This window comes from Neophocaena asiaeorientalis, unplaced genomic scaffold (genome assembly GCF_003031525.2).
Source record: "Neophocaena asiaeorientalis asiaeorientalis breed wild unplaced genomic scaffold, Neophocaena_asiaeorientalis_V1.1 scaffold39, whole genome shotgun sequence".
Lineage (NCBI taxonomy): Eukaryota > Metazoa > Chordata > Mammalia > Artiodactyla > Phocoenidae > Neophocaena > Neophocaena asiaeorientalis.
In genome coordinates this window covers 6,393,848-6,418,935 of record NW_020175670.1, presented here as the reverse complement: position 1 = coordinate 6,418,935, position 25,088 = coordinate 6,393,848, and the positions used below count along the sequence as shown (strand labels likewise).

The 25,088-nt window shown below is 36.5% G+C and overlaps 1 protein-coding gene across 3 annotated transcripts in view; it reads left to right on the top strand.

Annotated features, from left to right (window-relative positions):
• The window catches only part of UBE2K (ubiquitin conjugating enzyme E2 K), an 80,775-nt gene extending 56,428 nt beyond the window's left edge, over nucleotides 1-24,347 (top strand). For 2 of the 3 annotated variants that reach the window (XM_024731692.1, XM_024731691.1), the window contains 3 exons: nucleotides 15,450-15,549; nucleotides 18,957-19,085; nucleotides 19,419-20,099. In XM_024731692.1, the coding sequence (XP_024587460.1) occupies nucleotides 15,460-15,549; nucleotides 18,957-19,085; nucleotides 19,419-19,493 (294 nt within the window). In that variant the 5' untranslated portion in view covers nucleotides 15,450-15,459 and the 3' untranslated portion in view covers nucleotides 19,494-20,099. Of the gene's footprint in view, nucleotides 1-15,449; nucleotides 15,550-18,956; nucleotides 19,086-19,418; nucleotides 20,100-22,107; nucleotides 22,237-22,569 lie in introns of those variants that run through there. The other variant, XM_024731689.1, reaches the window with a different exon arrangement.
• The last annotated feature ends 741 nt before the right edge of the window (nucleotides 24,348-25,088 follow it).

Genomic DNA, 25,088 nt, shown 5'->3' with positions numbered 1-25,088 from the left:
AACAACTTATGTTAGTATGGGTTATTTCTTAACTTTGTAACTTACCCTGTGTGGAAACCATATTATGTTTTTCTGGGACACCTCTTATGACTAAAGGTGTCTGTTTACCTGGGGAAGAAAATGGCAACACGTAAAAATTGCACTCATTGATACTGCTCTTCCAAAAGACACGAACGGGCATTAAGAGAATATCTGTATGGTTGATAAGCTGCACTCAGCACCATTAGTCATCAGGGAAATGCAAATTCACATCACAATTAGGTAACACTTGTAAATGGTTCTCATGCATTGCTGGTAAGAATGTGGTTCAGCCACTCAACCAGCAGTATCTGCCAAAGCTAAATAAGTATACACCTTCACTATTGGCACAGCAGTTCTACTCCTAGGTATATATCCAAGAGAAATCCGAGAGAAATGAGTGCATATGTCCACCAAAAGACTTGTACAAGAATATTCATAGCAGATTTATTCAAACTGCAAGTCACCCAAATGTCTGTAAACAAGAGAATGGATATATAATGCTATAATCATGCAGTGGAACACTACATAGCAGTTTAAAAAAAAAAAAAGGCATGTTGACACAAACAACATGGATGATTCTCATAGACATGTTGAGTGGCAACAACCAGACACAAAGGAGTACATACTGTATGATTTCATTTTATGAAATTCAACATGAGTCAGGCTAATTTTGGGTGATAAAAACTAGGACAATGGTGGGTAGGTAGGGTTGTGAATAACAGGGGCAAGAGTGAGGCTTTCTGAGTGCTGGAAGTACTATGTATTTTGATCTAGCTGGTGGTTACCACGGGTGTATACATATATAAAAATTCATCTAGCTGTCAAGCATTTTACTCTGATTATACCTTAACAAAAAAATGTAACAAAAAAGCTGCCGTTATTTTTAAGTAGCATTCAGTGTTTCGAATGAACATAGATTATTTATTAATGATTTTCTGGAAGATCCTTAACAGACAAGTTAGTCAACAATACACACAATTTGGTGCTTACTCTACATATTAAAGGCCCCACCTATCCATATGAATGAATATTAGCCATATTAACTGTGCTTACTGATTTTTGAGATCTGAGCAAAATTAATTTACTGAAGATAGATTTATAAAATACTCACTTATTTGTATCCACTGATTAATTAAAATTAGCTAACACATTTTGAAATTTCATACTTCTGTTTGCCTTTTAGGATTTGTTTTTAATAGATTTATGCTAATATTATACATTAAATGCTAAAAATATTAATGTATGAATTTAATCAGTTTGTGAAAAGCAAAATAAATGGAATAGAAAGTTGTATTTTTGTTTGTATATTTTTTCACATTACCAAGTTTAGATTTTAAAATTTATGTAGAACAGTCAAAAAATGTACACATTTCTTTATACCATCAAAGATGTTATAGTTTCTATAGTATTTACGGTCAAAAGAATAAGTTTTGTTTTAATGTTAATTTTATTACAGCTAATTATGAAAACATTGTCATTGCTTGCCATTGGTCTTGTGTTCAGCTTTTAAAACCTTTTCAATTAGGTTTCTTTTTAGCTAATTAATTCTTAATGGTTTATGAATACCTCCCTTGCATTTATTATGAAAGTTTTCAAGCATACAGAAGACTTAAAACTTTGCTCATTGAGATTGTTACGAATTGAATCTAAAGTTACAGCTCTAGATTTTTCCTTCAGTTTTGAGAATAAGCTGTCCCTTTGCATTCCCACCAACAGTGCACAGGATTCCAATTACTCCACATCCTTGCCACCGTTATTTTCTGTTTTTTTGACAGTAGCTGTCCTAATGGATGTGAGGTGGTATCTCATTGTTTCATTTACATTTTCCTAATGATTAGTGATGTTAAGCATCTTTTCATGTGCTTATCGGCTACTGGTATATCATCTTTGGCGAAATGCTTGTTTTAAGTCCTTTCTTGGTCAGGTTTGTTTTTTGTTGTTGAGTTGAAGGAGTTCTTTATATATTTCAGGTATTAACTCCCTTGTCAGATCTATGATTTGTAAATATTTTCTCCCCATTCTGTGACTGTATTCTATTCTTTTCCTCTATTGACTTTCACTCTATTGACTGTATTCTCTGCCTAGGAAGATTAAAAAATTTTTTTCTTTTTCTTTGCACAGGAGTTTTTAATTTTGATGTAGTTATAGACCAGTTTCTCTATTTTTCTCTTTTGTTGCCTGTCCTTTGATATCCAAGAAATCATGGCCAACTGCTGTGTCGTGGACCTTTCACCCTATGTTTTCTACTAAGAGTTTTATAATAAGTTTAGTCTTAGGAATTCCCTAGAGGTCCAGTGGTTAGAACTCAGTGCCTTCACTGCCGGGGCCCTGGTTGGGGAAATAAGATCCCACAAGCCATGCGGTGCAGCCCCCCTGCAAAAACTTAGTCTTACGTTTAGGTCTTTCATCCATTTTGAGTTAATTTTTTTTCTGATATTTTTAAACATTGAAGAATAGTTAATTTACAATGTAGTGTTAGTTTCAAGTGCACAGCAAAGTGATTTCAGTTATACATATATATGTATATATATATTCTTTTTATGATTCTTTTCCATTAAAAGTTATTATAAGATATTGAGTATAGTTCCCTGTGTTGAGTTAATTTTTATATATAAGGCATGGCAAAGGTCCACCTTCACTCTTCTGAGAGCTCATTAAGTTGTTGTTTGTTTTTCCTATCATAGTAGCTTTATTTATTTATTTATTTTAGCATCTTTATTAGAGTATAATTTCTTTACACAGTGGTGTGTTAGTTTCTGCTTTATAACAGAGTGAAGTAGCTGTACATATACATATATCCCCATATCTCCTCCCTCTTGCGTCTCCCTCCCACCCTCCCTATCCCAACCCCTCTAGGTGGTCACAAAGCACTGAGCTGATCTCCCTGTGCTATGTGGCTGCTTTGCACTAGCTATCTATTTAATTTAATTAATTTATTTATGTTTTAATTTCTTGGAGTATAGTTGATTTACAATGTTGTATTTCAGGTGTACAGCAAACTGAATCAGTTATAGATATACATGTATCCAACATTTTTGGCAAATTAAGAAAAAATGATAATGTTAGGAGAAATTGGGAGCTTCCTCCTTTTTCTTTTTTAATTTTTTTTTACTGTTGAAGAAGAATATTATTTTCTCTCCTTGTGCCAGTGCTTTTCTTTTTTTTAATTTTAAAATTTAATTTTATTTTTCTATACAGCAGGTTCTTCTTAGTCATCAATTTTATACATATCAGTGTATACATGTCAATACCAATTGCCCAATTCATCACACCACCATCCCCACCCCTCCGCGGCATCCCCCCCTTGGTGTCCATACGATTGTTCTCTACATCTGTGTCTCAACTTCTGCCCTGCAAACCGGTTCATCTGTACTGTTTTTCTAGGTTCCACATACATGCGTTAATATACGATATTTGTTTTTCTCTTTCTGACTTGACTCTGTATGACAGTCTCTAGATCCACCCATGTCTCAACAAATGACCCAATTTCGTTCCTTTTTATGACTGAGTAATATTCCATTGTATATATGTACCACATCTTCCTTATTCATTCGTCTGTCGATGGGCATTTAGGTTGCTTCCATGACCTGGCTATTGTAAATAGTGCTGCAATGAACGCTGGGGTGCATGCGTCTTTTTGAATTATGGTTGTCCTAGGGTATATGCCCAGTAGTGGGATTGCTGGATCATATGGTAATTCTATTTTTAGTTTTTTAAGGAACCTCCATACTGTTCTCCATAGTGGCTGTATCAATTTACATTCCCACCAACAGTGCAAGAGGGTTTCCTTTTCTCCACACCTTCTACAGCATTTGTTTGTAGTCTTTGTTGCTGTTTTTGTGCCAGTACCATATTGTCTTGATTACTATACCTTTGTAGTATAGTCTGAAATCAGGGAGTCTGATTCCTACATCTCCGTTTTTTTCCCTCGACTGCTTTGGCTGTTCGGGGTGTTTTGTGCCTCCATACAGATTTTAAGATTTTTGTTCTAGTTCGTAAAAAATGCCATTGGTAATTTAATAGGGATTGGATTGAATCTGTAGATTGCTTTGGGTAGTATAGTCATGCTAGTATTTTGTTGAGGATTTTTGCATCTGTATTCATCAGTGTTATTGCTCTGTAATTTTCTTTTTTTGTAGTATCTTTGTCTGGTTTTGGTATCAGGGTGATGGTGGCCTCATAGAGTAAGTTTGGGAATGTTCCTTCCTCCGCAGTGTTTTGGAAGAGTTTGAGAAGGATGGGTTTTGGCTCTGCTCTAAATGTTTGATAGAATTCACGTGTTATGAAGCCATCTAGCCCTGGACTTTGTTTTGTTAGAAGATTTTTAATCACAGTTTCAATTTCATTACTTGAGATTGTTCTGTTCATATTTTCTATTTATTCCTGGTTCAGTCTTGGAAGATGATACCTTTCTAAGAATTTGTCCATTTCTTCCAGGTTGTCCATTTTATTGGCATAGAGTTGCTTGTAGTAGCCTCTTAGGATGCTTTGTATTTCTGCGGTGTCTGTTGTAACTTCTCCTTTTTCATTTCTAATTTTATTGATTTGAGTCCTCTTCCTCTTTTTCTTGATGAGTCTGGCTAATGGTTTGTCAATTTTGTTTATCTTCTCAAAGAGCCAGGTTTTAGTTTTATTAATCTTTGCTATTATTTTCTTTGTTTCTATTTCATTTATTTCTGCTCTGATCTTTATGATTTCTTTCCTTCTGCTAACTTTGGGTTTTGTTTGTTCTTTGTTCTCTAGTTCCTTTAGGTGTAAGTTTAGATTGTTTATTTGAGATTTTTCTTGTCTCTTTCGGTAGGCTTGACTAGCTATAAACTTCCCTCTTAGAACTGCTTTTGCTGAATCCCATAGGTTTTGGATCGTCATGTTTTCATTGTCACTTGTCTCTAGGTATTTTTGATTTCCTCTTTTGATGTCTTCAGTGATCTCTTGGTTATGTAGTAACGTATAGTTTAGCCTCCATGTGTTTGTGTTTTTTTAATGGTTTTTTCCCTGTAATTCATTTCTACTCTCATAGCATTGTGGTCCGAAAAGATGGTTGATATGATTTCAGAGTTTTAAATTTACTGAAGTTTGATTTGTGACCCAAGATGTGATCTGTTCTGGAGAGTGTTCCATGCGCACTTGAGAAGAAAGTGTAATCTGCTGTTCTTGGATGGCATGTCCTATAAATATCGATTAAATCTATCTGGTCTGTTGTGTCATTTAAAGCTTTTGTTTCTGTATTAATTTTCTGTTTGGATGATGTGTCCATTGGTGTAAGTGAGGTGTTAAAGTCCCCCACTATTATTGTGTTACTGTTGATTTCCTCTTTTGTAGCTGTTAGCAGTTGCTTTATGTATCGAGGTGCTCCTATGTTGGGTCTATATATAATTATTATATCTTCTTGGATTGATCCCTTGATCATTATGTAGTGTCCTTCCTTGTCTCTTGTAACATTCTTTATTTTAAAGTCTATTTTATCTTATATGAGTATTGCTACTCCAGCTTTCTTTTGATTTCCATTTGCATGGAATATCTTTTTCCATCCCCTCACTTTCAGTCTGAATGTGTCCCTAGGTCTGAAGTGGGTCTCTTGTAGACAGCGTATATATTGGTCTTGTTTTTGTATCCATTCAGGAAGCCTGTGTCTTTTGGTTGGAGCATTTAATCCATTCACTTTTAAGGTAATCATCGATATGCATGTTCCTATGACCATTTTCTTAATTGTTCTGGGTTCGTTTTTGTAGGTCCTTTTCTTTTGTGTTTCCCACTTAGAGAGGTTCCTTTAGCATTTGTTATAGAGCTGGTTTGGTAGTGCTTAGTTTTATTAATCTTTGCTATTATTTTCTTTGTTTCTATTTCATTTATTTCTGCTCTGATCTTTATGATTTCTTTCCTTCTGCTAACTTTGGGTTTTGTTTGTTCTTTGTTCTCTAGTTCCTTTAGGTGTAAGTTTAGATTGTTTATTTGAGATTTTTCTTGTCTCTTTCGGTAGGCTTGACTAGCTATAAACTTCCCTCTTAGAACTGCTTTTGCTGAATCCCATAGGTTTTGGATCGTCATGTTTTCATTGTCACTTGTCTCTAGGTATTTTTGATTTCCTCTTTTGATGTCTTCAGTGATCTCTTGGTTATGTAGTAACGTATAGTTTAGCCTCCATGTGTTTGTGTTTTTTTAATGGTTTTTTCCCTGTAATTCATTTCTACTCTCATAGCATTGTGGTCCGAAAAGATGGTTGATATGATTTCAGAGTTTTAAATTTACTGAAGTTTGATTTGTGACCCAAGATGTGATCTGTTCTGGAGAGTGTTCCATGCGCACTTGAGAAGAAAGTGTAATCTGCTGTTCTTGGATGGCATGTCCTATAAATATCGATTAAATCTATCTGGTCTGTTGTGTCATTTAAAGCTTTTGTTTCTGTATTAATTTTCTGTTTGGATGATGTGTCCATTGGTGTAAGTGAGGTGTTAAAGTCCCCCACTATTATTGTGTTACTGTTGATTTCCTCTTTTGTAGCTGTTAGCAGTTGCTTTATGTATCGAGGTGCTCCTATGTTGGGTCTATATATAATTATTATATCTTCTTGGATTGATCCCTTGATCATTATGTAGTGTCCTTCCTTGTCTCTTGTAACATTCTTTATTTTAAAGTCTATTTTATCTTATATGAGTATTGCTACTCCAGCTTTCTTTTGATTTCCATTTGCATGGAATATCTTTTTCCATCCCCTCACTTTCAGTCTGAATGTGTCCCTAGGTCTGAAGTGGGTCTCTTGTAGACAGCGTATATATTGGTCTTGTTTTTGTATCCATTCAGGAAGCCTGTGTCTTTTGGTTGGAGCATTTAATCCATTCACTTTTAAGGTAATCATCGATATGCATGTTCCTATGACCATTTTCTTAATTGTTCTGGGTTCGTTTTTGTAGGTCCTTTTCTTTTGTGTTTCCCACTTAGAGAGGTTCCTTTAGCATTTGTTATAGAGCTGGTTTGGTAGTGCTGAATTCTCTTAGCTTTTGCTTGTCTATAAAGCTTTTGTGATTTCTCCATCGAATCTGAATGAGATCCTTGCTGGGTAGAGTAATCTTGGTTGTCAGTTCTTCCCTTTCATCACTTTAAGTATATCATGCCACTCCCTTCTGGCTTGTATTGTTTCTGCTGAGAAATCAGCTGTTAACCTTATGGGAGTTCCGTTGTATGTTATTTGTCGTTTTTCCCTTGCTGCTTTCAATAATTTTTCTTTGTCTTTAATTTTTGCCAGTTTGCTTAATATGTGTCTTGGCGTGTTTCTCCTTTGGTTTATCCTGTATGGGACTCTCTGTGCTTCCTGGACTTGGCTGGCTATTTGCTTTCCTATGTTAGGGAAGTTTTCGACTATGATCTCTTCAGATGTTTTTTCTGGTCCTTTCTTTCTCTTTTCTCCTTCTGGGACCCCTATAATGCAAGTGTTGTTGTGTTTAATGTTGTCCCTGAGATCTCTTAGGCTGTCTTCATTTCTTTTCATTCTTTTTTCTTTATTCTGTTCCGCAGCAGTGAATTCCATCATTCTGTTTTCCAGGTCACTTACCCGTTCTTCTGCCTGTTATTCTGCTATTGATTCCTTCTAATGTAGTTTTCATTTCAGTTATTTTATTTTTCATCCCTGTTTGTTTGTTCTTTAATTCTTCTAGGTCTTCGTTAAATATTTCTTGCATCTTCTCGATCTTTGCCTCCATTCTTTTTCTGATGGCCTGTATGATCTTCACTATCATTATTCTGAATTCTCTTTCTGGAAGGTTGCCTATCTCCCCTTCATTTAGTTGTTTTTCTGGGTTTTTATCTAGTTCCTTCATCTGGTACATAGCCCTCTGCCTTTTCATCTTGTCTATCTTTCTGTGAATGTGGTTTTTGTTCCACAGGCTGCAGGATTGTAGTTCTTGCTTCTGCTGTCTGCCCTGTGGTGGATGAGGCTATCTAAGAGGCTCGTGCAAGTTTCCTGATGGGAGGGACTGTTGGTTGGTAGAGCTGACTCTTGCTCTGGTGGGCAGAGCGCAGTAAATGTTTAGTCTGCTTGACTGCTGATGGGTGGGGCTGGGCTCCTTCCCTGTTGGTGTTTGGCCTGAGGCAACCCAACACTGGAGCCTACCCAGGCTCTTTGGTGGGGCTAATGGTGGACTCTGGGAGGGCTCAGGCCAAGGAGTGCTTTCCAGAACTTATGCTGCCAGTGTCCTTGTCCCCTCGTTGAACCACAGCCACCACCCTCCCTCCCCCGCCCCGGCCTCTGTAGGAGACTCTTCAGCACTAGCAGGTAGGTCTGGTTCAGTATCCCCTGGGATCACTGCTCCTTCCCCTGGGTCCCGATGCACACAGCACTTTGTGTGTGCCCTCCAAGCGTGGAGTCTCCTTTTCCCCTGGTCCTGTCGAAGTCCTGCAATCAAATCCCACTAGCCTTCAAAGTCTGATTCTCTAGGAATTCCTCCTCCCCTTGCTGGAACCCCAGGTTTGGAAGCCTGACGTGGGGCTCAGAACCTTCACTCCAGTGGGTGGACTTCTGTGGTATAAGTGTTCTCCAGTCTGTGAGTCACCCACCCAGCAGTTATGGGATTTGATTTTACTGTGCTTGCGCCCCTCCTACTGTCTCTTTGTGGCTTTTCCTTTGTCTTTAGATGTGGGGTATCTTTTATGGTGAGTTCCGTGTCTTCCTGTCGATGATTGTCAAGCAGCTAGTTGTGGTTCTGGTGTTCTCACAAGAGAGAGAGCACATCCTTCTATTCCGCCATCTTGGTTCAGGGCCCTAGCTATCTATTTTACATTTGGTAGTTTATATATGTCCATCCCACTCTCTCACTTTGTCCCAGCTTACACTTCCCCCTCCCAGTGTCCTCAAGTCCATTCTCTATGTCTGCGTTTTTATGCCTGTCCTGCCCCTAGGTTCTTTAGAACCGTTTTTTTTTTTTTTTTTAGATTCCATATATATGTGATAGCATACAGTATTTGTTTTTCTCTTTCTGACTTACTTCACTCTGTATGACAGACTCTAGGTCCACCCACCTCACTACAGATAACTCAATTTCATTTCTTTTTATGGCTGAGTAATATTCCATTGTATATATGTGCCACATCTTTATCCATTCATCTGTGGATGGACACTTAGGTTGCTTCCATGTTCTGGCTATCGTAAATAGTAGAGCTCATTAAGTTGTAAAGAATAATGTTTATTGCCTTGTTGAGTTGTAAACATATTTGTTTTTATTGTAAATAAAAATTATTGAGTTTAATAGTTGTTTTAGTATATACAATTAAATACTCTTTGAAGATTTTTCTTCCATATTCAGATACATTTCCTTGAAATAATTTTATTTTATTTATTTATTCTCTTGGCCATGCCACGCATCATGTGGGATCAGTTAAACATTATATAACTTAATATTTTGTTTAAAGTATTTTTATAGATTTCTAAATTGCGGAACTTCCCTTGTGGCCCAGTGGTCCCAATGCAGGGGGCACGGGTTCGATCTGTGGTTGGGGAACTAAGATCCCACCTGCTGCGTGGTGTGGCCAAAAAAAATAAAAGATTTCTAAATCAGGATGCTTAATTCCACTGGGATATTAGAGTAGCCGGCTTTGTATATCCTATTTCTGTGATATTTTGTACTTTTGTCCTTTTTTGAGTGGTTTAAGTCAGCTTCAAGGTGATATATCTGGGCAGCTCTTGATGTGCATGTGCCTTTAAACATTCTCTGTACAATTACCCAAATACAAAATGAAGTTAGAGTAAGTAAGTAATTAAGAAAGATTTCATCTTGTTAATAGTGATAATGAATGGTAGAACAAGAATTAACATTTAAGGACTAAATTTGGAATTTTATGCTTTGATTACTGTCTTAAAAGAATATTGTCCATTCTAAAGATTTTAAAACTTTTGGTTGAAAATAAGTTGTGCACACTCTTAGGAAATTTAGTCTAGAAAAATAATTTCTATTTTCCCAGCCCTGTTTCAGAATTAGAAATTTCCATTACACAGGACTGCCTTGGCAGTCCAGTGGTTAAGACTCCATGTTTCCAATCCAGGGGGTACAGGTTTGATCACTGGTCGGGGAACTAAGATCCCATGTGCCATGCAGTGCAGCCAAAAAAAAAAAAAATTTCCATTTCATATAACTATGTAGTGGTTTAAAAAGTTTTTAAAATTTTATTTTCTTTTCAATGCTAGTTTAGCATTTCACCTAATTTTAAAACATCATAACCAAAGTTTTTCCTATTTCTGTAGCTTCTCTAAAAGGATGAGTTGATCAATAAAATTTTTTATTCTGATAGCTTTGTTTTTTTAAACACAACTTTAAAAAATGCTTTTTGAGGTGTGATTTATCTTAAACTGCACACATTAAAAATGCACAATTTGATAAATGCACAGATACCTCCATGAAGCTATCACAAATCAAGATAGCGAACATAACCAACATATACAAAAGTTTCCTAGTGAGTGTCCCTTTGTAAGTGCTCCTTCCCACCCTTCCTGCTCCCCCATTCCCCAGCAACCACTGATCTGCTGTCACTATAGATTATTTTGCATTTTCTGGAATTTAATATAAATGACAATTCTGATAGCATTTTAGATTAAGAATCATTTGTATTGTCATTTTTCTCTAGTAGATAAAATATAGACATGTTTGTGATACTGGTTTAATTATATTGGTTTAGAACAGCCTTTCTCAATTCGCTTTAAGCTGTAATGCACTGAAGTAGTATTTCTCAAAAATTAGTTTGCATCAGAATCACTTGGAGTATCTGTTAAGCCACCCCAGAGTTTCTGATTCAGTAGGTCTGGGACAGGGCTAAGAATTTTCATTTTGTAGAAGTTCCCAAGTGATGTTGCTGCTACCGGTTGAAGAAAGCGCATTCCTTAAGACATTTGTTGTTGATAATAAATTAAGTTTTTTCCTAAGCATCCAGGATGGTACTATTTATATACTATCCTTGGGGAAATTGAGAAAATACTTAGTAATTTTCTCTGTTCTGTGGTTAAAATGAGGAATCCAGTTCAAAAAGACTGCCTAATTTGTGTGGTGAAAATGGGCATGTTCTTTAGTAATCTTCAACATTTAGCGGAAGCAAGAAGAACTACAATTCTGCAGCCTGTGGAAGGAAACCACATTCACAAAAAGATACACAAAATGAAAAGGCAGAGGACTTTGTACCAGATGAAGGAACAAGATAAAACCCCAGAAAAACAACTAAATGAAGTGGAGATAGGCAATTCCAGAAAAAGAATTCAGAGTAATGAGAGTGAAGATGATCCAGGACCTCATAAAGAATGGAGGCAAAGATCGAGAAGATGCAAGAAATGTTTAACAAAGACCTAGAAGAATTAAAGAACAAACAAACAGAAATGAACAACACAGTAACTGAAATGAAAACTACATTAGAAGGAATCAATAGCAGAATAACAGGCAGAAGAACAGATAAGTGACCTGGAAGACAGAATAGTGGAATTCACTGCTGCGGAACAGAATAAAGAAAAAAGAATGGAAAGAAATGAAGACAGCCTAAGAGACCTCTGGGACAACATTAAACACAACAGCATTCTGATCATACGGGTCCCAGAGGAGAAGAGAGAGAGAAAGGATCTGAGAAAGTATTTGAAGAGATTACGGTCGAAAACTTCCCTAACATGGGAAAGGAAATAGCCACCCAATCCAGGAAACGCAGAGTCCCAAGCAGGATAAACCCAAGGAGAAACACACCAAGACACACAGTAATCAAATTGACAAAAAATAAAGGCAAAGAAAAATTATTAAAAGCAACAAGGGAAAAACCGCAAATAACATACAAGGGAACTCCCATAAGGTTAACAGCTGATTTCTCAGTAGAAACTCTACAAGCCAGAAGGGAGTGCCATGATATATTTAAAGTGATGAAAGGGAATAATATACAACCAAGGTTACTCTACCCAGCAAGTATCTCATTCATATTGGACAGAGAAATCAGAAGCTTTACAGACAAGCAAAAGCTAAGAGAATTCAGCACCACTAAAGCAGCTCTGCAACAAATGCTAAAGGAACTTCTCTAAGTGGGAAACCTACAAAAACAAACCCATGGTCTTCCCTGGTGGCGCAATGGTTGAGAGTCCACCTGCCGATGCAGGGGACACGGGTTCGTGACCCAGTCCGGGAAGATCCCACATGCCGTGGAGCGGCTAGGCTTGTGAGCCGTGGCCGCTAGGCCTGCGCACCCGCAGCCTGTGTTCTGCAACGGGAGAGGCCACAACAGTGAGAGGCCCACGTACTGCAAAGAAAAAAAAAAAAACACATAACAATCAACAGAATGGTAATAGGAACATACACATCGATAATTAGCTTAAACGTGAATGGATTAAATGCTCCAACCAAAAGACACAGACTTGCTGAATGGATACAAAAACAAGACCCAAATATATGCTGTCTATAAATAGAGACCCACTTCAGACCTAAGGACACATACAGACTGAAAGTAAGGGAATGGAAAAAGATGTTCCATGCAAATGGAAATCAAAAGAAAGCTGGAGTGGCAATACTCATATCAGGTAAAATAGACTTTAAAGTAAAGAATGTTACAAGAGATAAGGAAGGGCACTACATAACGATGAAGGGATCGATTCAAGAAGAATATTTAACAATTGTAAACATATATGCACCCAAAATAGGAGCACTTCAGTACATAAGGCAACCGCTAACAGCTATAAAAGAGGAAATCAACAGTAGCGCAGTAATAGTGGGGGAATTTAACACCTCACTTTCACCAATGGAGAAATCATCGAAACAGAAAATTAATAAGGAAACACAATAGAAGCGGATAGATTTAATTGATATTTATATCAGTTAAATGACACAATAGACCAGATAGATTTAATTGATATTTATAAGACATTCCATCCAAAAGCAGCAGACTGTACTTTCTTCTCAAGTGCACACGGAACATTCTCCAGGATAGATCAAATCTTGAGTCACAAATCAAGCCTCAGTAAATTTAAGAAAATTGAAATCATATCAAGCATCTTTTCTGACGACAATGCTATGAGATTAGAAATCATTTATAGGGGAAAAAAATGTAAAAAACACAAACAAATGGAGGCTAAACAATATGTTACTAAATTACCAAGAGATCAGTAAAGACATCAAAGAGGAAATCAAAAAATACCTGGAGACAAATTACAACGAAAACACAACAATACAAAACCTGTGGGATGCAGCAAAAGCAGTTCTAAGAGGGAAGTTTATAGCAGTACAAGCCTACCTCAAGAGACAAGAAAAATCTCAAACAATCTAACCTTACATCTAAAGGAACTAGAGAAAGAAGAACAAAAAACCCAAAGTTAGCAGAAGGGAAGAAATCGTAAAGATCAGAGCAGAAATTAATGATATAGAAACAAAGAAAACATTAGCAAAGATCAATAAAACTAAAAGCTGGTTCTTTGAGAAGATAAACAAAATTGCTGAACCTTTAGCCAGACTCATCAAGAAAAAGAGGGAGAGGACTCAAATCAATAAAATTAGAAATGAAAAAGGAGAAGTTACAACAGACACCGCAGAAATACAAAGCATCCTAAGAGACTACTACAAGCAACTCTATGCCAATAAAATGGACAACCTGGAAGAAATGGACAAATTCTTAGAAAGGTATCATCTTCCAAGACTGAACCAGGAATAAATAGAAAATATGAACAGAACAATCACAAGTAATGAAATTGTGATTAAAAATCTTCCAGCAGGGCTTCCCTAGTGGAGCAGTGGTTGAGAGTCCACCTGCCAGTGCTGGGGACACGGGTTCATGCCCCGGTCTGGGAAGATCCCACATGCTGCGGAGTCGCTGGGCCTGTGAGCCATGGTCGCTGAGCCTGCCTGTCTGGAGCCTGTGCTCGGCAACGGGAGAGGCCACAGCAGTGAGAGGTCCGCGTACCGCAAAAAAAAAAAAAAAAAAAAAAAATATTCCAACAAAAGTCCATGACCAGATGGCTTCACAGGTGAATTCTATCAAACATTTAGAGCAGAGCCAACACCCATCCTTCTCAAACCTGCCAAAACGTTGCGGAGGAAGGAACACACCCAAACTCATTCTATGAGGCCACCATCACCCTGATACCAAAACCAGACAAAGATACTACAAAAAAAGAAAATTACAGACCAATATCACTGATGAACATAGATGCAGAAATCCTCAACAAAATACTAGCAAACAGAATCCAACAACACATTAAAAGGATCATACACCATGATCAAGTGGGATTTATCCCAGGGATGCAAGGATTCTTCAATATATGCAAATCAATCAATGTGATACACCATATTAACAAATTGAAGAATAAAACCATATGATCTAACTTCAACTTTTAAAATAGTTCACTACTATGCTATTTCACTATTGTATTCAGAAATATTTGTATATTAAGTGGTCAAGTAATTTTTTAACAGAAATGCTAAGAGTCCTTTTTGGTTAGGTAGATACCATTTTCTAGATAAATATTTGCTTTATAAACACATTTAGAGGCATGAATATTATGTATATAAAGCAAAAAATTTTCCCTTTTCAGAATGATTTTTTAATTTTCTTTCATTTTTTATTGAAGTATATAGGTGGTGTACAATATTATATTAAGTTACAGGTGTACAATTTTATGTTAATTACAGGTATACAGTATTATAAGTTACAGGTGTACAATATAGTGATACACAATTTTTAAAGGTTATATTCCATTTATACTTATAAAATAATATTTATTATTATTATAAAGTATTGGCTGTATTTCCCATGTTGTACAGTATATCCTTGTAGCTTATTTTATAGTTGATAATTTGTACCTCTTACAGCCCATCCCTATATTGCCTCTCCCTCCTTCTTTCTCCCCACTGCTCACCACTAGTTTGTTGTCTTTGTCTGTGAGTCTGCTTCTTTTTTGTTGTATTCTCTAGTTTTATTTTTTAGATTTCATATTTAAGTGTTATCATACATAGTATTTATCTTTCTTTATCTGACATATCACTTAGCATAATGCCCTCCAAGTAATTTTATGCTTTCTTGAAAATAAAGGATATTTGCTTGATGGTATCTTGTTTTTAGAATTGCACAGAAAGGAAGTTTCACATGTTACTTTATCACTTTATTTTTAGTTTGTGTCTATAGAAATGGATAGAAAGTAAGTCAGTAGATAAAGCTGACCAGAAGGATATGTCAACAACACGGGCAATACGAAAAAAACTAAGCCAATTAAGGGCAATTTGAGGTGTCTTAAGAAATAGAATGACTCATTTGTTGTAAAAAAAAAGGTAGGCAGATATATAATTACAAATTTCTAAGACTTAATTATATGATTAAGATAAAAATCTAGATTATTTTTAGCTTCAGTAGTTTCCATGTTTTATTCAGAAAACCTCTATTTTGGTTTGTCATGCAAAGTGTTCTTAACTAGGATATCTTCCTATTTTGAATTTCAGGGCAGCAGCAATGACTCTCCGCACGGTATTATTGTCATTGCAAGCACTACTGGCAGCTGCAGAACCAGATGATCCACAGGATGCAGTAGTAGCAAATCAGGTAAGGTAGCTGCTTTTGAACGACTTTCTTGTACTTACCTATGAGTGTTTACTTTAGTGGTTTGCAGTGGTCAGAACAGAAGCATACGTCTATTGAAAGTAAATTTGGAAATGGTTTCCTTTCTTGCTGTGAGATTATTGTATCAGATGTAATAGTGAAAACCTAATTTTGTGATTTTTTTTTTTTAACACAGTAGTTTGTTTATATGGTAGATGCTTTTTTCCTAACATATTATGAAGTTTTCAGAAACACAATGTTGAAAGAATTACACAGTGAATACCCACATATCTACCTACCATCTTGATTCTATGATTAACATTTTACTTTATGTGCTTTATCATGTGTGTATCCATTTATCTGTCTCTTAATTCAGTGATGATCCTTCCCTCATGATAATGTTAATCAGCTCCAACTGTGGCACTGAGTAGTTGCATGGTGAAGGTTATCAAAAACCTTGTAATTGCCAAATGGAATAAATATTTTTCAGTTGTGATCTTTGATTTCCAAGGCAGAGGTTAGCAAATTACTGCCAGACTGACTGTTTATGTAAATAATGTTTTATTGGAACATAGCCACCCTCATTTGTTTACAGCTACAAGTGGCAGAATTGAATAATTATGACAGAGACAGTATTGTCTGAAAGCCTGAATAATTATTTTCTGGTCCTTTAAGAAAGTTTGCCAACCCATACTCTAAACCAGTGGTTCCCAACCATTTTGTAACCAGGGACTGGTTTCGTTGAAGACAATTTTTCTTCGGACCGGTGGTGGAGGGTGGGGGGTGGGGTGGAGATGGTTCAGGCGGTGATGCGAGCGATGGGGAGCGGCAGGTGCAGCTTTGCTCGCTCGCTGCTCACCTCCTGCTGCGTGGACCGGTTCCTAACAGGCCGAGGATCGGTACTGGTCCTCAGCCTGGGGGTTGGGGACCCCTGCTCTAAACCAGTAGGATTTATTGAGCCTCGTGTGTTTTTTTTATTTTTTTGTGGTATGCGGGCCTCTCACCTTTGTGGCCTCTCCCGTTGTGGAGCACAGGCTCCGGTCGCGCAGGCTCAGCGGCCATGGCTCACGGGCCCAGCTGCTCCGTGGCATGTGGGATCTTCCCGGACCGGGGCACGAACCCATGTGCTCTGCATCGGCAGGCAGACTCTAAACCACTGCACCACCAGGGAATCCCTGTTATTTTTGTTTTTTAACCCAGAAAATTTTTCTTCTCTTGACTTCTGAGATACTATTCTCTTTTCCTATCTTCGTAGTTGTGGTTGTTCCCTCCTACTTCCTACAGTTGTTTCTCTTCTTTCTCCACTCTGCCGCCCTGCGTTTTTGTTTTTTTTCTTGTCCACACTGCATGGCTTGCGGGATCTTAGTTCCCCAACCAGGGATTGAACCCATGCCCCCTGCAGTGGAAGTGTGGAGTCCTAATTACTGGACCACCAAGGAATTACCTCTCCTCCCTTTTAAATATACTTTCTCAGTTCTTACACTGTTTCTTTCACTTTCCATTTTACACGCTCACTTGGATGATCATATCCATGCTGATATTACCACCTGTATGTTGATAACGATATTCAGGCTTGACCTCTGTCCTGAGCCCAAGAGCCTGTTTGCAAGTGGAGAGCTCTATATGAATATTCCATGGGTACCTTAGTACAGCATTCCCAAAACTGAATGCAGAATCTTAAACCTGTGAACCTGTTCATCGTTCTGTAATATAATCAGCTTATTTATATATCTCAGTCACAGGCTTGGAGTACTTCTCTATGTCTCTTTCTCTCTCGTATCCCAGTATCTCTCTGTCGTAATACTTCTCTGATTACTTAATTCACATGTTTAAAAATTTCTCATTTTACTGCTCTGATGGAGCTCCCTACCTCAGCCTCTTCTTTCCCTCATATTCTACACTGATAGCAGTTAGCTTTATAAAGTGTAAATCTTATTTCACTTTACTGTTAAAAACCTATTAGTAGGGCTTCCCTGGTGGCGCAGTAGTTGAGAATCCGCCTGCCGATGCAGGGGACACGGGTTCGTGCCCCCGTCCGGGAAGATCCCACATGCCGCAGAGCGGCTGGGCCCGTGAGCCATGGCTGCTGAGCCTGCGCGTCTGGAGCCTGTGCTCTGCAACGGGAGAGGCCACAACAGTGAGAGGCCCGCGTACCGCAAAAAAAAACCGATTAGTAGCTTTACTGTCACCTACTTGATAAGTCCAAATTGTTTAGTTTGAAGAGTTCCTCCATGATTTGAACTGTCTATAAATCCAGTTTCATCTCCTAAATTCTTACTGTTCTTCAAACTCACGCTGTTCAAGATGGTGTCATTCCTACATGTCATTTCACCCAGTCTGCCATTTTCTCTCTGCCTAAGAAAACATTTTCTCTTAGAAACTTCTTCCTTTCCTCTTAGAAACTTCTTCCTTTCCTTTGAAAAGTTCGTCACTCCTTATGTTGTATATATCCTTGTTAATGTGTTCTTCTATTATTTGCCTTAGAGTGCTTAGAATTATGGTTTAACGTGTTAGATATGTGCTATTGGTTCATTTTCGATAGTCAGAAACATGGCTTGAGTTCCAGCTTTGATTTCCTGTTGAGTTCTGAGCCTCAAAGGTTGAGGTTGGACTCAGTTTTCTTCTAACTCTGTTCAGCAGTTTGACTTATTTTCTTTTAATAATGGTAGAAACTAGATTTATCATTTTAATGTATAGAAATATTTAATGTGTATAAAACATCTTAAGAAATATTAAAGTGAATTTAATATTTTTAATTTATACTTGGCTTTATTAATTAATGGTAGTCCCAGAATATTTGAGAATAAATTTACTTCTTTCCAATGCATATGGAAAATCTTACCTTTTGAAAAGTACTCTATGGTGAGTTCATAGTCATCTCAAAACATGTGCTGTAAGTTAGGACTTTGCACATGGGGTTTTCTTAAATCCCTGTACACTAATACAGTTCTAGCAAAACAGCAAAGTCAAGTTGTATTCTAGCCTGAGCTATGATTGATACAGAAGTTGGTTACATTTATTAATGTGCACATAATTTTAGAAGCTAGTAATTCTGTTTACCTCTGTAATGTTTGCCACTGCACAGTGTTTAGAGACAACTCTAATAACTCCATTTAGTATTAGTTTTCTGCTACTTTGTTGAAATTGGGGATTAAAGTTGATAAACGTTACTTTTGTTTTTCTTTCCTCAGTGCAACTTGTGAATCACAGCTTCAGGTTAAACAGTCTTTTCTTGAGTGACATAGTGTGTTTGCAGTGGAAAGTGAATCAGTCACATTTTAAAAATTGAATCTACATTTATTTACATTTTACTTAGAAAAATCAGGTTTTTAGGCAATTAAGACATGAGTTAACTATATTGAATATTATAACTGCATTGTCATGCCAATCAATTTTTTTCCCCCATATAGTACAAACAAAATCCCGAAATGTTCAAACAGACAGCTCGACTTGGGGCACATGTGTATGCTGGAGCACCAGTTTCTAGTCCAGAATACACCAAAAAAATAGAAAACCTATGTGCTATGGGCTTTGATAGGGTAAGTACATAAAAGCATGTTGATTTTTACTTATTCATTAAATTATTGCTGCAAATCCTTGGCTGACAAAAGTGGCTCAAGAAAATACCCTAAATCTAATTTTGATAAGCAAACTTTGTTATTAAAACCAGTGATCTTTCTTTTTTTCTTTTTTTTTGGCTGATTCCAGTCATTGGTTTTAGAAGCTTCTTTTTATGAAGTGCAAGGTAACTTAAAAATGAGAAAACAAGGTGTGGTTTCTTAATATAAAGACAGTGGGTGATGCAGTATTTTAAAAATATTTCCTTGAGATTTTATTTATTTATTTATTTTGTCCCCTTTTCTTTTCTACAGAATGCAGTAATAGTGGCCTTGTCTTCAAAATCTTGGGATGTAGAGACTGCAACAGAATTGCTTCTGAGTAACTGAGACATAGAGCTGCTGATATAGTCAAGCTTGCCCCTTCTTGAGGAGCATCAACATCTGTTATTTTTAGGATTCTGCGTAGATTTCTTTTAAACTGGCATTCTTGCCTAATGATGTTATCTAGGCACCATTGGAGACTGAAAAAAATCTCTGCTCTGTAAATAAAGCTAATTAAACGTCTCTGTAAATTTAAAAAGGGGAAATACTTTAATTTTTTTCTTACTTAATAGTGTAAAAATTCTTTGAGCTAAGCTAAAACCATGGAAAAAACATGCTACTTTAGTGTTTAGCAGTGTACCAAGACTAGCAAGAGTTTGCTTCAGGATTTTGTTGAATAATTAAGATAATATTTTGAGTGTGTCAGGGCCATTCAAATCGTTGGTGTTGCATCACAGCTACCTTAACTGTTTTTAACATGGATCCTCTGTGCCTGTGAATTTACTTGCATGCTTGTACTTGACTTCTTAGGATGGGTAGCTGAAAAGACCACCATTTTAAGCATTTGAGAATTCTTAAATATGAGATTATTCAGAATTGAAGATGGTGACCTATTCAGAGCCTTTTTGTCCTTGTCAGCAGACTGGGACACCATATCTGTTTTTCCCCTCTTACCACATTGGAGTCCTAATTACTGGACCACCAAGGAATTACCTCTCCTCCCTTTTAAATATACTTTCTCAGTTCTTACACTGTTTCTTTCACTTTCCATTTTACACGCTCACTTGGATGATCATATCCATGCTGATATTACCACCTGTATGTTGATAACGATATTCAGGCTTGACCTCTGTCCTGAGCCCAAGAGCCTGTTTGCAAGTGGAGAGCTCTATATGAATATTCCATGGGTACCTTAGTACAGCATTCCCAAAACTGAATGCAGAATCTTAAACCTGTGAACCTGTTCATCGTTCTGTAATATAATCAGCTTATTTATATATCTCAGTCACAGGCTTGGAGTACTTCTCTATGTCTCTTTCTCTCTCGTATCCCAGTATCTCTCTGTCGTAATACTTCTCTGATTACTTAATTCACATGTTTAAAAATTTCTCATTTTACTGCTCTGATGGAGCTCCCTACCTCAGCCTCTTCTTTCCCTCATATTCTACACTGATAGCAGTTAGCTTTATAAAGTGTAAATCTTATTTCACTTTACTGTTAAAAACCTATTAGTAGGGCTTCCCTGGTGGCGCAGTAGTTGAGAATCCGCCTGCCGATGCAGGGGACACGGGTTCGTGCCCCCGTCCGGGAAGATCCCACATGCCGCAGAGCGGCTGGGCCCGTGAGCCATGGCTGCTGAGCCTGCGCGTCTGGAGCCTGTGCTCTGCAACGGGAGAGGCCACAACAGTGAGAGGCCCGCGTACCGCAAAAAAAAACCGATTAGTAGCTTTACTGTCACCTACTTGATAAGTCCAAATTGTTTAGTTTGAAGAGTTCCTCCATGATTTGAACTGTCTATAAATCCAGTTTCATCTCCTAAATTCTTACTGTTCTTCAAACTCACGCTGTTCAAGATGGTGTCATTCCTACATGTCATTTCACCCAGTCTGCCATTTTCTCTCTGCCTAAGAAAACATTTTCTCTTAGAAACTTCTTCCTTTCCTCTTAGAAACTTCTTCCTTTCCTTTGAAAAGTTCGTCACTCCTTATGTTGTATATATCCTTGTTAATGTGTTCTTCTATTATTTGCCTTAGAGTGCTTAGAATTATGGTTTAACGTGTTAGATATGTGCTATTGGTTCATTTTCGATAGTCAGAAACATGGCTTGAGTTCCAGCTTTGATTTCCTGTTGAGTTCTGAGCCTCAAAGGTTGAGGTTGGACTCAGTTTTCTTCTAACTCTGTTCAGCAGTTTGACTTATTTTCTTTTAATAATGGTAGAAACTAGATTTATCATTTTAATGTATAGAAATATTTAATGTGTATAAAACATCTTAAGAAATATTAAAGTGAATTTAATATTTTTAATTTATACTTGGCTTTATTAATTAATGGTAGTCCCAGAATATTTGAGAATAAATTTACTTCTTTCCAATGCATATGGAAAATCTTACCTTTTGAAAAGTACTCTATGGTGAGTTCATAGTCATCTCAAAACATGTGCTGTAAGTTAGGACTTTGCACATGGGGTTTTCTTAAATCCCTGTACACTAATACAGTTCTAGCAAAACAGCAAAGTCAAGTTGTATTCTAGCCTGAGCTATGATTGATACAGAAGTTGGTTACATTTATTAATGTGCACATAATTTTAGAAGCTAGTAATTCTGTTTACCTCTGTAATGTTTGCCACTGCACAGTGTTTAGAGACAACTCTAATAACTCCATTTAGTATTAGTTTTCTGCTACTTTGTTGAAATTGGGGATTAAAGTTGATAAACGTTACTTTTGTTTTTCTTTCCTCAGTGCAACTTGTGAATCACAGCTTCAGGTTAAACAGTCTTTTCTTGAGTGACATAGTGTGTTTGCAGTGGAAAGTGAATCAGTCACATTTTAAAAATTGAATCTACATTTATTTACATTTTACTTAGAAAAATCAGGTTTTTAGGCAATTAAGACATGAGTTAACTATATTGAATATTATAACTGCATTGTCATGCCAATCAATTTTTTTCCCCCATATAGTACAAACAAAATCCCGAAATGTTCAAACAGACAGCTCGACTTTGGGCACATGTGTATGCTGGAGCACCAGTTTCTAGTCCAGAATACACCAAAAAAATAGAAAACCTATGTGCTATGGGCTTTGATAGGGTAAGTACATAAAAGCATGTTGATTTTTACTTATTCATTAAATTATTGCTGCAAATCCTTGGCTGACAAAAGTGGCTCAAGAAAATACCCTAAATCTAATTTTGATAAGCAAACTTTGTTATTAAAACCAGTGATCTTTCTTTTTTTCTTTTTTTTTGGCTGATTCCAGTCATTGGTTTTAGAAGCTTCTTTTTATGAAGTGCAAGGTAACTTAAAAATGAGAAAACAAGGTGTGGTTTCTTAATATAAAGACAGTGGGTGATGCAGTATTTTAAAAATATTTCCTTGAGATTTTATTTATTTATTTATTTTGTCCCCTTTTCTTTTCTACAGAATGCAGTAATAGTGGCCTTGTCTTCAAAATCTTGGGATGTAGAGACTGCAACAGAATTGCTTCTGAGTAACTGAGACATAGAGCTGCTGATATAGTCAAGCTTGCCCCTTCTTGAGGAGCATCAACATCTGTTATTTTTAGGATTCTGCGTAGATTTCTTTTAAACTGGCATTCTTGCCTAATGATGTTATCTAGGCACCATTGGAGACTGAAAAAAATCTCTGCTCTGTAAATAAAGCTAATTAAACGTCTCTGTAAATTTAAAAAGGGGAAATACTTTAATTTTTTTCTTACTTAATAGTGTAAAAATTCTTTGAGCTAAGCTAAAACCATGGAAAAAACATGCTACTTTAGTGTTTAGCAGTGTACCAAGACTAGCAAGAGTTTGCTTCAGGATTTTGTTGAATAATTAAGATAATATTTTGAGTGTGTCAGGGCCATTCAAATCGTTGGTGTTGCATCACAGCTACCTTAACTGTTTTTAACATGGATCCTCTGTGCCTGTGAATTTACTTGCATGCTTGTACTTGACTTCTTAGGATGGGTAGCTGAAAAGACCACCATTTTAAGCATTTGAGAATTCTTAAATATGAGATTATTCAGAATTGAAGATGGTGACCTATTCAGAGCCTTTTTGTCCTTGTCAGCAGACTGGGACACCATATCTGTTTTTCCCCTCTTACCACACACAGCTAATATTCTAATAGTAAATTTCTCTCTTTGGTGGGGAAATGTGCTGAGGGACAGTATCCCTTGCTCCATTTTTAGGTTGTCCATTTGGAATGTTTTGTCACAATTCTTCACTCTTAGAACTTTCATATATAAGTAATAATGTAAAAACGGAGCTGCCAGTTTCGTTTCTCTTGCAAAAACAGTAAAAACTTGATGTTGCAGTATTCCCAGATTTAATGAAAGAACCCAGCTTAATTTTTCAGTGAATTTAACATCTTTCTATTTTTAAACTGATGAATTTTTTCTTTGACAACTTGCAAGGGTGAAGTCAACTGTTAGCAGTTTTTTAAGCCTAATTTTGGCTTTATAAGAGGTTGCTTTATCAGATCCTTTAAAGGCACTCTTGTGTGCATTTCCCCCAATTGACACATGAAAGCTGTGTTGGTGTTTTACTGTACATACTTCAGATGCACATAGGAATAGAAGTGTGTTATAAATCTAGCTTTCTTTATGATGTTTCTGATAATATGAGAATTGAAAACTTTACCTTCTCTTGTACATAGTCAGACTTTCTATACGTATTAAACTTAAATTTCATTCTAAGTTCAAAAGTTTGAAAATTATTAGTTTTGCAAGCTCAAACACTAATGTGACCATTTTATGAAGGGTGAAATGGATTTGTGTAGGCTGTTCTATACATAGAAACACAGTTATTATTACATATTCAGGACCAATGCAAAAATAACAAAAATGTAATGGAATCAGAGTGAATTAAAGTAAGGCTGTATACTGAAAGTCATATTATAAAAGGTTTGCTTTCTTCAAGTGTTACTTATCCTAAATTTTAATGGTTAAGTGTTTGGAAAATAGTTTTGAACCATAAATTCAGCATAATTTCATTTGACTTCTCAATAATCTTAGAAGCAATAAAAGAACCATTATTAAATATATTGTAATGTTAAGATGTGGAGGTTCTTCCAACAACTTGTAAGGCTTTCCTAATCAATAGTAAACTCTTGTAGTTGATTTTATTGCATACTAAACACAAGTTGCTGTTTTTTTCCCCTATATGTTTGCTTAAGTATAAATTTCTTTATACAATCACTTCCTTTTGTTGTAGTTTAGTTACTTTCTAAAGATGCCAAAGGAAACAAGATTTTTCTTTATTTATTTTAAATAGCTAAAACCATGTACTTTTCTTTATATTTTTGAAGTAAGGTTGGAATTGTGTGAAAATGTGGACAGTTTTGTTCCATTGTTGGTTAGAGTTAATTTTTTTTTTTAGTGGCGGGTGACTTGGTAATATTAGTAATATTTGGATTATTTTAAATATCAGACACCTCTACCCAGTTTACTATTTGCCTATTTTATCAGGGTATATTTAATTGTCCTGTGGTTTGACAAATGAGAGAGAAAGAACTGAGAATTTACTAAGGGTCAAGCATTATATACTTTGCTCTTGGAGGCAGCTATACCTTGCCTATGACTTTTATGCACATTAGCCCCTTAGGGTTTACTCATCTAACTACAGTTCAACATCCCCAATGCCCAGGAAATTGAAAAGTACAATATTTTGTAAGAGAGGTTCTTCATAATGAATTTTTCATTTCTAAAATTTACCTCATTTACATTTAATGTGATAATCTCTTTCTTTTTCTGGTACATTTCCTACTGTCGCCTTCTGTTGTTTTGTTTGTTTGTTTTTGTTTTTTTCCTATTTTTCTACAGGTAGATTTATTTCCCAAACACAGAAATAAAGACAGTTGCTCTTTTCTGTGGTCTTATGTATGTTCGGAAAAAGAATATTAAAAGTGCAGGTCTAGGGAAGAGGTACCCTGATGGAAAT